This window comes from Anguilla rostrata, chromosome 16 (assembly GCF_018555375.3).
Source record: "Anguilla rostrata isolate EN2019 chromosome 16, ASM1855537v3, whole genome shotgun sequence".
NCBI lineage: Eukaryota > Metazoa > Chordata > Actinopteri > Anguilliformes > Anguillidae > Anguilla > Anguilla rostrata.
This window is the reverse complement of record NC_057948.1, coordinates 34,647,062-34,659,207: the sequence shown is the minus strand read 5'-3', so window position 1 is coordinate 34,659,207 and position 12,146 is coordinate 34,647,062. Positions and strand designations below refer to the sequence as shown.

The 12,146-nt window shown below is 50.4% G+C and overlaps 1 protein-coding gene across 1 annotated transcript in view; it reads right to left on the bottom strand.

Annotated features, from left to right (window-relative positions):
* Positions 1–12,146, bottom strand: part of abcc8 (ATP-binding cassette, sub-family C (CFTR/MRP), member 8) — an 85,001-nt gene that overhangs the window by 988 nt on the left and 71,867 nt on the right. The window contains exons 31-38 of the mRNA XM_064312111.1: positions 11,561–11,663; positions 10,086–10,199; positions 8,287–8,407; positions 7,181–7,311; positions 6,596–6,674; positions 5,956–6,064; positions 3,998–4,101; positions 2,532–2,665 (exon numbers count right to left, since the gene is read on the bottom strand). Coding sequence (XP_064168181.1) covers positions 2,532–2,665; positions 3,998–4,101; positions 5,956–6,064; positions 6,596–6,674; positions 7,181–7,311; positions 8,287–8,407; positions 10,086–10,199; positions 11,561–11,663 — 895 coding nt within the window. The remainder of the gene's footprint in view (positions 1–2,531; positions 2,666–3,997; positions 4,102–5,955; positions 6,065–6,595; positions 6,675–7,180; positions 7,312–8,286; positions 8,408–10,085; positions 10,200–11,560; positions 11,664–12,146) is intronic.

Below are 12,146 nucleotides of genomic sequence, written 5' to 3'. Positions count from 1 at the left end.
CACGTATCGGCGCTGTCCAAGGTGCTGATTTTTACATTGTTATATTTATACGCTTTTATCCAAAGCGACGTACAATAAGCACATACCGAAGGTCATTGGAACTACTACAAGACACAGGTCCGATAACGTACAATAGTAATTTTGTAACAGTTATTCATAGCCATGAACACATTAAGTCCAGTTCACACAGTAAACAGTACTCTCTGACCTAGCATATGCTAAGTCAAACTAGCAAACCAGGAGGCATGACAAGCTACAACATGAAGATAATGATACGAAGTGGTAGATGAAAGTGGCACAGGTAGATGTGTAATGTGAAAGTGCTATAAAAAAAGTAGAGGAATTTAAGTGATAAAAATGATCTCAGATTGGGAGTGCCCTGCAGAGTGGTGATAGTTAGTCCAGGTATTGTCTGAAGAGATGAGTCTTCAGACCACGGTGGCGGAAATGACTGAGCGGTCCATGGAGGAACAGGGAGTTTGTTCCACCACTGGGGAGCTAGGGGGGAGAAGCACCGTTGTCGGGACCAGCGAGAACCGTTCACCCGGATGGCAGGGGGTGCGAGTCGCCCTGCTGCCGCAGAGCGGAGTGGTCGAGCTGGTGTGTAGGACTGAAACATGTCCTGTTTGTAGGCGGGGGCTGTCCTGTAAGGCTGCAGTGTAGGCGAGGGTAATTGTAATCTAGTGCTCGTAGTTAGTTCCCATCTACTTTATAAACCAAATAAAGCTGTGGTCTATGTGCATACACCTCCCCCTCTATACCAGTAAAGCCAAGTTTACATTTTAATTTCCAGTAATTTTGTGTGAATTCATTACTCCCTTGTGAGAGAATTAAATGGATAGTTCTGGTTCTGCTGAATAGTGGCCCTGCCTTAATAAGAGATCCTGCCTTAGTAAGAGATCCTGCCTTAATAAGAGATCCTGCCTTAGTAAGAGATCCTGCCTTAGTAAGAGATCCTGCCTTAATAAGAGATCCTGCCTTAATAAGAGATCCTGCCTTAGTAAGAGATCCTGCCTTAATAAGAGATCCTGCCTTAATAAGAGATTCTGCCTTAGTAAGAGATCCTGCCTTAATAAGAGATCCTGCCTTAATAAGAGATCCTGCCTTAATAAGAGATCCTGCCTTAGTAAGAGATCCTACCTTAATAAGAGATCCTGCCTTAGTAAGAGATCCTGCCTTAATAAGAGATCCTGCCTTAATAAGAGATCCTGCCTTAATAAGAGATCCTGCCTTAGTAAGAGATCCTGCCTTAATAAGAGATCCTGCCTTAGTAAGAGATCCTGCCTTAATAAGAGATCCTGCCTTAGTAAGAGATCCTGCCTTAGTAAGAGATCCTGCCTTAATAAGAGATCCTGCCTTAGTAAGAGATCCTGCCTTAATAAGAGATCCTGCCTTAGTAAGAGATCCTGCCTTAGTAAGAGATCCTGCCTTAGTAAGAGATCCTGCCTTAATAAGATATCCTGCCTTAATAAGAGATCCTGCCTTAGTAAGAGATCCTGCCTTAATAAGAGATCCTGCCTTAGTAAGAGATCCTGCCTTAATAAGAGATCCTGCCTTAGTAAGAGATCCTGCCTTAATAAGAGATCCTGCCTTAGTAAGAGATCCTGCCTTAGTAAGAGATCCTGCCTTAATAAGAGATCCTGCCTTAGTAAGAGATCCTGCCTTAATAAGAGATCCTGCCTTAATAAGAGATCCTGCCTTAGTAAGAGATCCTGCCTTAAGAGATCCTGCCTTAGTAAGAGATCCTGCCTTAGTAAGAGATCCTGCCTTAATAAGAGATCCTGCCTTAGTAAGAGATCCTGCCTTAATAAGAGATCCTGCCTTAATAAGAGATCCTGCCTTAGTAAGAGATCCTGCCTTAATAAGAGATCCTGCCTTAGTAAGAGATCCTGCCTTAGTAAGAGATCCTGCCTTAATAAGAGATCCTGCCTTAATAAGAGATCCTGCCTTAGTAAGAGATCCTGCCTTAATAAGAGATCCGGCCTTAATAAGAGATCCTGCCTTAATAAGAGATCCTGCCTTAGTAAGAGATCCTGCCTTAATAAGAGATCCTGCCTTAATAAGAGATCCTGCCTTGTTTAGCCCAGTCTACCTGCACAGTAGGCCTGTCTCATTTCATATGGGGATATCAATACGCTGCTCAGTGGCAGTTAAATTTACCGCTGGCTTGGGCTACTGAAATTAGCTTAAGAAGCTGCTGGGCCTGACATTGTTAAAATGTGGGCTGTGCTGTGGCATAAGAGTAGATGTCACGTAAAATCGTGAGACTCTGTGCACGGCTTTCAAAGTCGTTCTCCGGAAGATCGGGAGATCGTGTTCGCTGCAGTCTGACCACAGCTTGCGTATCCCGCTAAGGAAGAGCACGCTCCATTTCTCCAGAGGAATGTGGCAGTGATGTAACCGCTGTAGTGACAGCTCAGGAACCTCGTGCATGAGCATTACCGATTAAAAGGAGTTCTTTGTGACAGGGCCCCCGGGGCCCCCCCCGACTACCCCCCCCCCCCTCCACCCCGACCCTCCCCCCACCTCACCGTTGCCATGTCGATGGATGCGGTGGCCTCGTCCATGATGAGGATGCTGCTCTTCCGCACAAACGCTCTGGCCAGGCAGAACAGCTGACGCTGCCCCTGGCTGAAGTTCTCCCCGCCCTCCGTCACCATGGCGTCTGCAACACACATTCTTACAGGTCAGGGGGCGGAGGCATTTGGGCGTAAACGGCTCGTTAAAACCTTCACATGAACCAGTCAGCTGTGGAGCCCAGACACACCACTTGCGTTTGTGACATCACAAATATCCAATTAGAATGTTCTTAACCGAACATTCTAATGCTGATGTCACAATCACTGCTGGTAATTGAAAGCAGCAGACTTCTAGAACACTGACTTGCATTTTTGAAAAAAAACGTTACTTGAAAAAACCCACCCATTCTGAAAGGGTTAATACCCCAAAGCCTTCTGACCTTTGCTGCCACCGGCATCAGAAATATCAACATTGCGTGCAGTGTGAGATGTTACTGCACACCAGTTATTCCATTCCATCCAACGGTAAATTGAGCGGCGATGATGAAGCCACTGCGTACTGTTCTGCAGTAAGAACTTAAATTCTTACTGGCTGATCTTTAACTTTCACAACGAGGAAGATTTCACCTCAGGTCACCTTTGAAGACTCCACAGCAATATCAAAAATGAAAGAGTCAGGGAAATATTTTACCCACGGGGTAGACAGGAGTCATTGTGTGTATTTATATATCTTTTCATCTAAAGCAGAGGTGGGGGAAGTTGGCCATGTACAGTGGCAGGATCTGTTGGATGTTACAGTATCACTTATATCATGGAGCAGTAGACCTGTCTGTGCCCTACAGTGATATTGTGGTCAGTGTTATGAATAGAATGAGCATTCTCTTCAGACATTCAGCACACTCCAGGACCTGGCATAGGGTACCTCCCAGACCAGGGTAGGGTACCTCCCAGACCAGGGTAGGGTACCTCCCAGACCAGGGTAGGGTACCTCCCAGACCAGGGTAGGGTACCTTCCAGACCAGGGTAGGGTACCTCCCAGACCAGGGTAGGGTACCTCCCAGACCAGGGTAGGGTACCTCCCAGACCAGGGTAGGGTACCTCCCAGACCAGGGTAAGGTACCTTCAGGACCAGGGTAGGGTACCTCCCAGACCAGGGTAGGGTACCTTCAGGACCAGGTATAAGGTACCTTCAGGACCAGGGTAGGGACCCTCCCACACACAGGTGTAGGGTATCCCCAGGACCAGGTGGAGCGTACCTCCAGGACCAGGGTAGGCACCCTCCCAGACCAGGTGTAGGGTACCTCCAGAACCAGGGTAGGGTACCTCCAGGACCAGGTGTAGGGTACCTTCAGGACCAGAGTAGGGTACCTCCACGACCAGGGTAGGCACCCTCCCACACACAGGTGTAGGGTACCTTCAGGACCAGGTGTATGGGGCCTCTTGTCTAAAGCTTGACTATATTCTCAGGCTGTTCTTACCGAGGCCTCCGGGCAGGGCCTTGACCAGGGTCTTGAGCTGAGCGATCTCCAGGGCCTCCCAGAGCATGCTGTCCGTGGCCTTCCTCTCCGGGTCCAGATTAAACCTGCAGGGGGCAGTCACACACGAGAGATGGGTCACATGCTTCACCTGGAACTCCTGAAGCCCTTACAGGAATCTGAAACACCTTAAGCCTTTACAGGCATCTGAAAACACCTTTAAATGCTTGCTATTTCTCACAGATGAAAACCAAAAGGAAATGTAGTGTATCCATACCAAAAATAAATATATATGTATATATCATGGGTTTCCTGAAGATAAAGAATATCATAATTAGTCACCTGCTCCTGAAGAACAGTAACTTAATTTAATGCACAGTGTAGTTCCCTCTGTTTTCCCAACAGTTCTTGGAAAAGAAATATACCCACAATTTAAAAATAGAAATATATATTCATCTGTATTTTGCTGAAAAACTCTAATGGTCTTGACCATGTGTTTTGGTGCAGTGAGGTGTTTTGTTTGAAGCTCCTGTGGGTCTTGCGGGAGTGCTTTCAAGTCTCTCCAGCATCAAAAGCAAGGATGTCAATTCGATTTCAACTTCAATTTACTTTGTATAGCGCTTTTTTTTTTTTACAGAGAACTGTCACAAATACGCTTTACAGAGAAAAATAAGAAAAAGTGGACAGAAGCCAGGCCTGAATCATCTCCCACTCGAAGCCTGGAGGGCCACTCTATCTGCTGGTGTTTGATGCGTTTTTGGCAAGAAGTGCTTAATTCAAGTCAGTCATCAGCTGAAGAGTCGGCACAGCCTGTTTCCACGGCCTGAATTGGCTGCTGATTGAAAGGAAATCACAGGAACCTGCAGACACAGCGCCCCCTCCAGGACTGGAGTTAAACCTGCAGACACTGCAGCCCTCCAGGACTGGAGTTAAACCTGCAGACACTGCGGCCCTCCAGGACTGGAGTTAAACCTGCAGACACTGCGGCCCTCCAGGACTGGAGTTAAACCTGCAGGCACTGCGGCCCTCCAGGGCAGGAGTTAAACCTGCAGACACTGCGGCCCTCCAGGACTGGAGTTAGACCTGCAGGCACTGCAGCTCCTCCAGCACTGGAGTTAAACCTGCAGACACTGCGGCCCTCCAGGACTGGAGTTAAACCTGCAGACACTGCAGCCCTCCAGGACTGGAGTTAGACCTGCAGGCACTGCAGCCCTCCAGGACTGGAGTTAAACCTGCAGACACTGCGGCCCTCCAGGACTGGCACCCTGCTCTAAACACTGAAAGTATTTGAAAGGCTTGTCTAATGCACACGTGGAGGGGGGGGGGGGGGTCTGAATGAGCAGCAGTGTGAGGACATGATGACTTTGCGGGAAGCTTTAGCGCTCAGACGAGGGTGTAGCCAGAGCTCCAGAGCTGCGTCTCCCTGTGAAGCAGAGCCCTGTGCAAATTCACTCTGAATACCTTCAGCACTTTCGGCATTGGAGCTCCGGCAACAGATTATGGGCAGTATTTTAATGGCATGCCAGTTTCCGCCCATATCCAGAGCAATACTGGGATGACTGGTGTGTGAACTGACTGGTGCGGTCAAGAGAAAATAGCTGAGTGGGGAAATTTGAGGGGGAAGAAACTGTACACTGTTTATTATACACCTTCCAGATACAGGCTGTCCTCTTCACGCTGTACCCCCCCCCCCCCCACCCCAACCCACACCCACTGTGCTACCCCCACTCTGTGCCCCCCCACGCACACACACACTGTGCTCCTCCCGTGCCCCTCCCCCCCCACACTGTCCCCCCCCCACTCTGTGCCCTCCCCACACTGTGACCCCCCCACCCCCTCCACACACTGTGGCCCCTCCCCACACTGTGACCCCCCACCCCTCACACAATGTGGCCCCTTCCCGCGCTGAACCCCCCCCCGCATACTGTGACCCCCCCCCCCCATCCCCAGGGCTCCCTGACCTGATCGTGCCGCTGAAGAGGATGGGGTCCTGCAGGATGATGGAGAATCGGGACCGCAGGGTCTGCAGGGGCAGCTTGGCGATGTCGATGCCGTCGATGACGATGCGCCCTGCCGGGAGAGAGAGAGAGAGAGAGAGACGCTGAGCCGCGGTCGAGCGCGGAGGACCCGCCATTAACCTCCAAAAACTCAGACACACTTCCTCTACCCTGGCCTTCTAAGACTGAGCGTGTGACTCCCGGACCAAGGAGAGAGGTGTCGCACTTTAAAAATGCGTAATATGGAAATATAGTACTGATGAGACCTGGGCCAAATACATGTGTGTTTTGGATTCAGATACTTTTCTGTGCTCTGTTGATCTTGCCTGGTGTAATTGAGCCTGCCATTATGACCAGAAGGCGGGGTCTGCGCTTTTTGAGAGTATTTCATTGGTTCCAATACACCAGACAAGATCAGTAAAATGTAGAAAAATATTTGAATCTAAAACAAATACATATTTGACCCAGGTCTGGTACCGATTAGGTATTGATTGATGTTTTGCTGCTGTAAAGATGGTGTATTGTAAATCAGAATAAAGATCCCTCTCTCTGCCCCGCGTGTTCTCCAGACCTGGGCGGGACACTGGGAGAGCTCAGCACTCACCCTCGAACGTGTCCACCATGCGGAAGAAGGCCAGGGAAAAGGAGGACTTCCCACTTCCTGTTCGACCACATATTCCCACCTGCGGACAGAAGAGACGCTCCTTACAGGGAAAGCCGTCTTTTATTTATAATATTTAATGCATTTTATTTAAAATATTTAATATGTTTTACTTTAAATATTTAATAAATTTTACTTTATTTTTGAAATATGTATGAGGAAACATGCATGTAATATTTTAAATTTTTTTAAAAAGATAGGGGGGGGTCGGGCAATGCTGTGGGATAGGACACGGTTAAATAAAAAAGGTAATGGAAAGGGGGTTTATGCAGTGGGTATCTAACACATCTCTCATAATGTTCAGTAATTTGTGCGTATGTGTATGGAATATACGCAGAAGTGAAGTTAGTGGGGGGGTGCTGTATGTGTGGTGGGGGCCGTGGGGAGCCCCTGAGAACCCAAACAGACACTAACTTAGGCCTCAGTAATGTTTAATAAGGTTTGTTAATCTGTGCGTATGTGTATGGAATGTATGTGCACTGCAGGTCCTGCAGTGAGGGGGAGTGGCCTGCCGGGTGCCCCGCCCACCTTCTGGCCCGGGCTGATGTGGGCGTGGACGTGCTTGAGCACGGGCTTCAGGGTGCTGTCGTAGCGCACGCTCAGGTTCTGGATCTGAATCTCCCCCTGGTGCGGCCAGCTGTCCGGGACCTGGGTCGCAGCTACACCCCCCCCCAAAATACCCCCCCCCCCCACCCCAGCACACAGAGCAGAGAGGAAGAGAAGAAAAGAGGAGGTGAGTTTCACAACCACACACGCACACACACACACACACGCACGCACATGTACACAAAACCACACACACGCACACACGCACACAACCACACACACCACGACAACACAACACACACACGCACACACGCGCCACACACACACACACACACACACACATACACACACACACACACACACAAAACCACACACACGCACGCACATGTACACAAAACCACACACACACACACAAAACCACACACACGCACACACATGTACACAAAACCACACACACACACAAAACCACACACACACACACACACAAAACCACACACACACACACACACACAAAACCACACACACACATACACACCCATTCCAAACTGGGATAATGCTCTGCAGATGGTGTGCTTTGTAGGGGTGGCCTAGGAGAAGATAACCTGGGAAGGGGAGTGTTTGTCAAGGGTGCCTGGGATGGACTTCGAAGGCGACTCGAGATGGGTGGCTCAGGAGGCGTGGCTCGGGAGAGGCGTGCTCTGCTGAGTCTACCTGGGAGGCATGGCTCGGGAAGGCATGGCCCTGTTCAGATAGGTGGACTTTGTGAAAGGGAGTGCCCTGTTGAGAGGGGCGTGGCTTGGGGAGGGCGTGCATTGGGTAGAGAGGGGCGTGGCTCTGGCAGGCGTGCTTGGGGGAGAGGTGCTGACTTGGGAGGGGAACTCGGGGAGTAGGGTGCTTTGTGGAAGGGGTGTGACTCAGTTGGGAGGGCGTGGCTCTGGGGGAGAGGGGCGTGCCTCTGGGGGTGGCTGGGGAGAGGGGCGTGGCTCTCTGGCAGAGGGGCGTGGCTCTGGGGGAGAGGGGCGTGGCTTTGGGGGAGAGGGGCGTGGCTCTCTGGCAGAGGGGCGTGGCCCTGGTGGCAGCTGACTCACTCAGCAGACCCTCGTAGTTCTCCGGCTCTGTCTGCAGCAGGCTGCTGATCCTCTTCACTGAGCCCAGCTGCACCTCCATGTCCGCCAGGTTACGCACCATCCAGTTCAGGTAGTTAGACACCTGGGGAGGGACAGGAGTGAGCTGAGTGTCACTCAGGGGGGGGGGCTGTCCTGATAGGACCTGCATACAGCCTGGAGCAACAGAGGGTTACCACAAGGGCACTCAAATCTGGCCCACGAGGGCAGCAGTGCTGCTGCGTTTCTTTTGTACCTCACAGTTAAGTGACCGATTAATGCCCCTAATTGGCCTGAGCTTTACCTCGCCTGGTGTCCCCAGATTTAAATCAGTCCTGATTGGAGGGGAAGAATAAGAAGCAGCAGCACTACTGGCCTCAAGGGCCAGATTTGAGTATCCCCGATTTAGCCCCACCTTTCTACCCCTTAGCGACCGCGTATGGCTTCTACCCCTTAGCGACCGCGTATGGTTTCTACCCCTTAGCGACTAGCATATGGTTTCTACCCCTTAGCGACTAGCGTATGGTTTCTACCCCTTAGCGACCGCGTATGGCTTCTACCCCTTAGCAACCGCATATGGTTTCTACCCCTTAGCGACTAGCGTATGGTTTCTACCCTAGCACGCTATGCTTACCCTTAGCATGCTATGGCTCAACCACCTTAGCATACCGCGACTATGGTTTCTACCCCTTAGGCGACGAACGGTTAAGCCGCCTTAGCAACTATGGTTTCTACCCCTTAGCAACGTGTAGTTACCCTTAGCGATAGTTGGTTTCTACCCCTTACGACTATAGTACCCATTGATGGTTTTCTACCCCTTAGCGACTACGTATGTTATTAGGCATTTCTACCCCTTAGCGACTAGTGTGTGGTTTCTACCCCTTAGCGACTAGCGTATGGCTTCTACCCCTTAGCGACTAGCGTATGGTTTCTACCCCTTAGCGACTAGCGTATGGCTTCTACCCCTTAGCGACTAGCGTATGATGAAGCTTCTTACCCCTTAACACGTAGTTTTACCTTGCCGTATGTTCCTTAGCGCTAGTTGCTTTACCTAGACATGTCTTCAGACTGTCCAGCAGCAGTTATGTAAACAAATAAACAAGTCAGCTGTATTTTAGGTGCCGAGTTTCCTGTATCTATTTCATGCTTATCCAGGCTGTATAAATAGCACGGATGTCTTTCATCGGCTGTGGTAAATAAAGCTTTCTGGGCAGACCACCACAGCACTAATGAATCCGGCATGCATCTGTCACTGAGACAGTTCAGCTCTTACTGCAGTGAATGGCTCTTACTGAGCGAGTATCTCTCAGCACAAGTAAACAGGCCTTATCCTCAGTGTGTACAAATACTGAACATTCAATGGAAAGAGCGTAAATATTCCAACACTGGCGGGTTCTGCAGTGGTGTATGGCGCATATTCCTGGAATGGTTTGGGTCCACTTACGCACAAAAGGCAAGGCCAGTGTTATTTAATGCCAGTCAGTGATCATCCTCACTCCATGTTAAAGCACTCATTTCAGGTGGCAATGCCCTGGTTAACAGAACAAGATAAGTTGCCATTTTTTTTCCATTATGGTTTAAGGAGCATAGTAGCTCTTACACAGAGTGAGCAGCTCTTACTCTGAGTGAGTAGCTCTTACACAGAGTGAGCAGCTCTTAGAGTGAATAGCTCTTACACAGAGTGAGCAGCTCTTACTCTGAGTGAGCAGCTCTTACTCTGACTGAGCAGCTCTATACTGAGTGGGTGCACAGAGCGAGTATCTCTTAGAGCCAGTAGCTCTTACCATGAGGGCGTATGTTAATCCCAGCCCCACCAGCCCAGTGGAAAGGTGGCTGTACAGGGAGTTGGTGATGGAGGCCACCGCCGCAACCAGGACCACACAGGCGCCGATGTACTCCTGTGAAAAGAGCATCAGTATCATCAGCCTCACTGATCTGGGAACAGTGTCCGCACACAGCATCACTCATCTGGGAAGAGTTTCTACATAGTCTCACTGATCTGGGAACAGCGAGTTCAGTTACGTAATTTTGGGCTTTTCTGCTAAACTGCTCTAAGTACAGGTACAGCATCTATATACACTAAATGTATATAGAACTGGTGGTGTTATGTTCATCCTACGTACTTCTTTAAAGATGTCTGTAACTTGTAATTTTACCGAGTCCAACAGAGGGTGCAGTATCTCATTTGAACATTTTCAAAATGCAAAATAGATAAATAATAAAATAAAATGCATGATATGATGTAACCTGACCAGGCAGAGTTTATTATGCAAGAATCGGGTCTGCCACATTGAGTTACTGTTAAACTGCGGGGAAAGTTGCTTCCGCCACGAACGTCCATAAACAAACGGACAAACGTGTGACTGTCGAGGCGCTGAAACGTGGCACTGCCGGTTTAACTCCTCCAGTCCTGGAGGGCCGCAGTGTCTGCAGGTTTAACTCCAGCGAGGACCAGTGGGCTGCAGGTTACTCTCCAGTCCTGGGAGGCTTGCAGTCTCTGCTGTTTACTCCGTCCTGGAGGCGCAGTGTCTGCAGGTTTAACTCCAGTCCTGGAGGGCCGCAGTGTCTGCAGATTTAACTCCAGTCCTGGAGGGCCGCAGTGTCTGCAGATTTAACTCCAGTCCTGCAGGGCCGCAGTGTCTGCAGGTTTAACTCCAGTCCTGGAGGCGCAGTGGTCTGCAGGTTTAACTCCAGTCCTGGAGGGCCGCAGTGTCTGCAGTTTAACTCCAGTCCTGGAGGGCCGCAGTGTCTGCAGATTTAACTCCAGTCCTGGAGGGCCGCAGTGTCTGCAGGTTTAACTCCAGTCCTGGAGGGCCGCAGTGTCTGCAGGTTTAACTCCAGTCCTGGAGGGCCGCAGTGTCTGCAGGTTTAACTCCAGTCCTGGAGGGCTGCAGTCTCTGCTGGTTTCTGTGATTTCAATCAGCAGACAATTTAGGCCTTGGAAACACGCTGTGCAGACTCTTCAGTCAATCAGTGACTTAAATTAAGCACTCTAGTGCAGGAACACATGGGGGGGGGGGGGGGTACCACTGAGGGCGGGGCTCTTACCATGCGAACCTCCAGCCAGCAGGGCGGGGGGGGTGGGAGGGTGGGGGTGGGGGTGGGTGGGGGGGTGGCAGTATGAGGGGGGGGGGCACACTGAGGGGGGGCTCTTACCATGCGAACCTCCAGCCAGTGGGGTGGGGGGTGGGGGGGGGTGGGGGGGGGGGGGTGGTCAGTATGAGGGGGGGGGCGGGCACACTGAGGGCGGGGCTCTTACCATGCGAACCTCCAGCCAGCGGTTGGCGGCGGTGAGGAACAGAGAGGAGATGTTGTTGGCGTCCGTGTACTCCAGGAGCTTCTGCCGAAACCTGGCCTCGTACCTGCAGGGGGGGCGGGAACCTACGGGTCATGTGACCTGGACAGGCGCGTGACATCAGCAGAACACCTGTGGCTCAAATACCGTAACTGAAATACTTCATCTCTTTGGACAGCGATGTTCCTGCAGATCGCTCTTAACTTTTTACCAGGAGCTACGTACATTTTCACATCCCAAGAAATATGCTTTCATTTGATTTTACGATCTGGCTGGTGATGTTTTATTGAAAGCTCGCAGGGATCTGCACGACTGTTTTAACATTCTGCCAGCATCCAGGGAGAGACATTATACCCCTCGCTGTTTTCTGTTTTGAAAATGTGCAGTCATGTGGGCATACACAATGCACCGGGCTCTGCCTGCTGATGTGTAAAATAGTTTTTTATTGTGATGAGAAGAATCTTCGTGTGTGAGTGTGTGTGTGCGTGTGTGCGTGTGTGAGTGCGTGTGTGTGTGCATGTGCGTGTGAGTGTATGTATGTGCGTGTGTG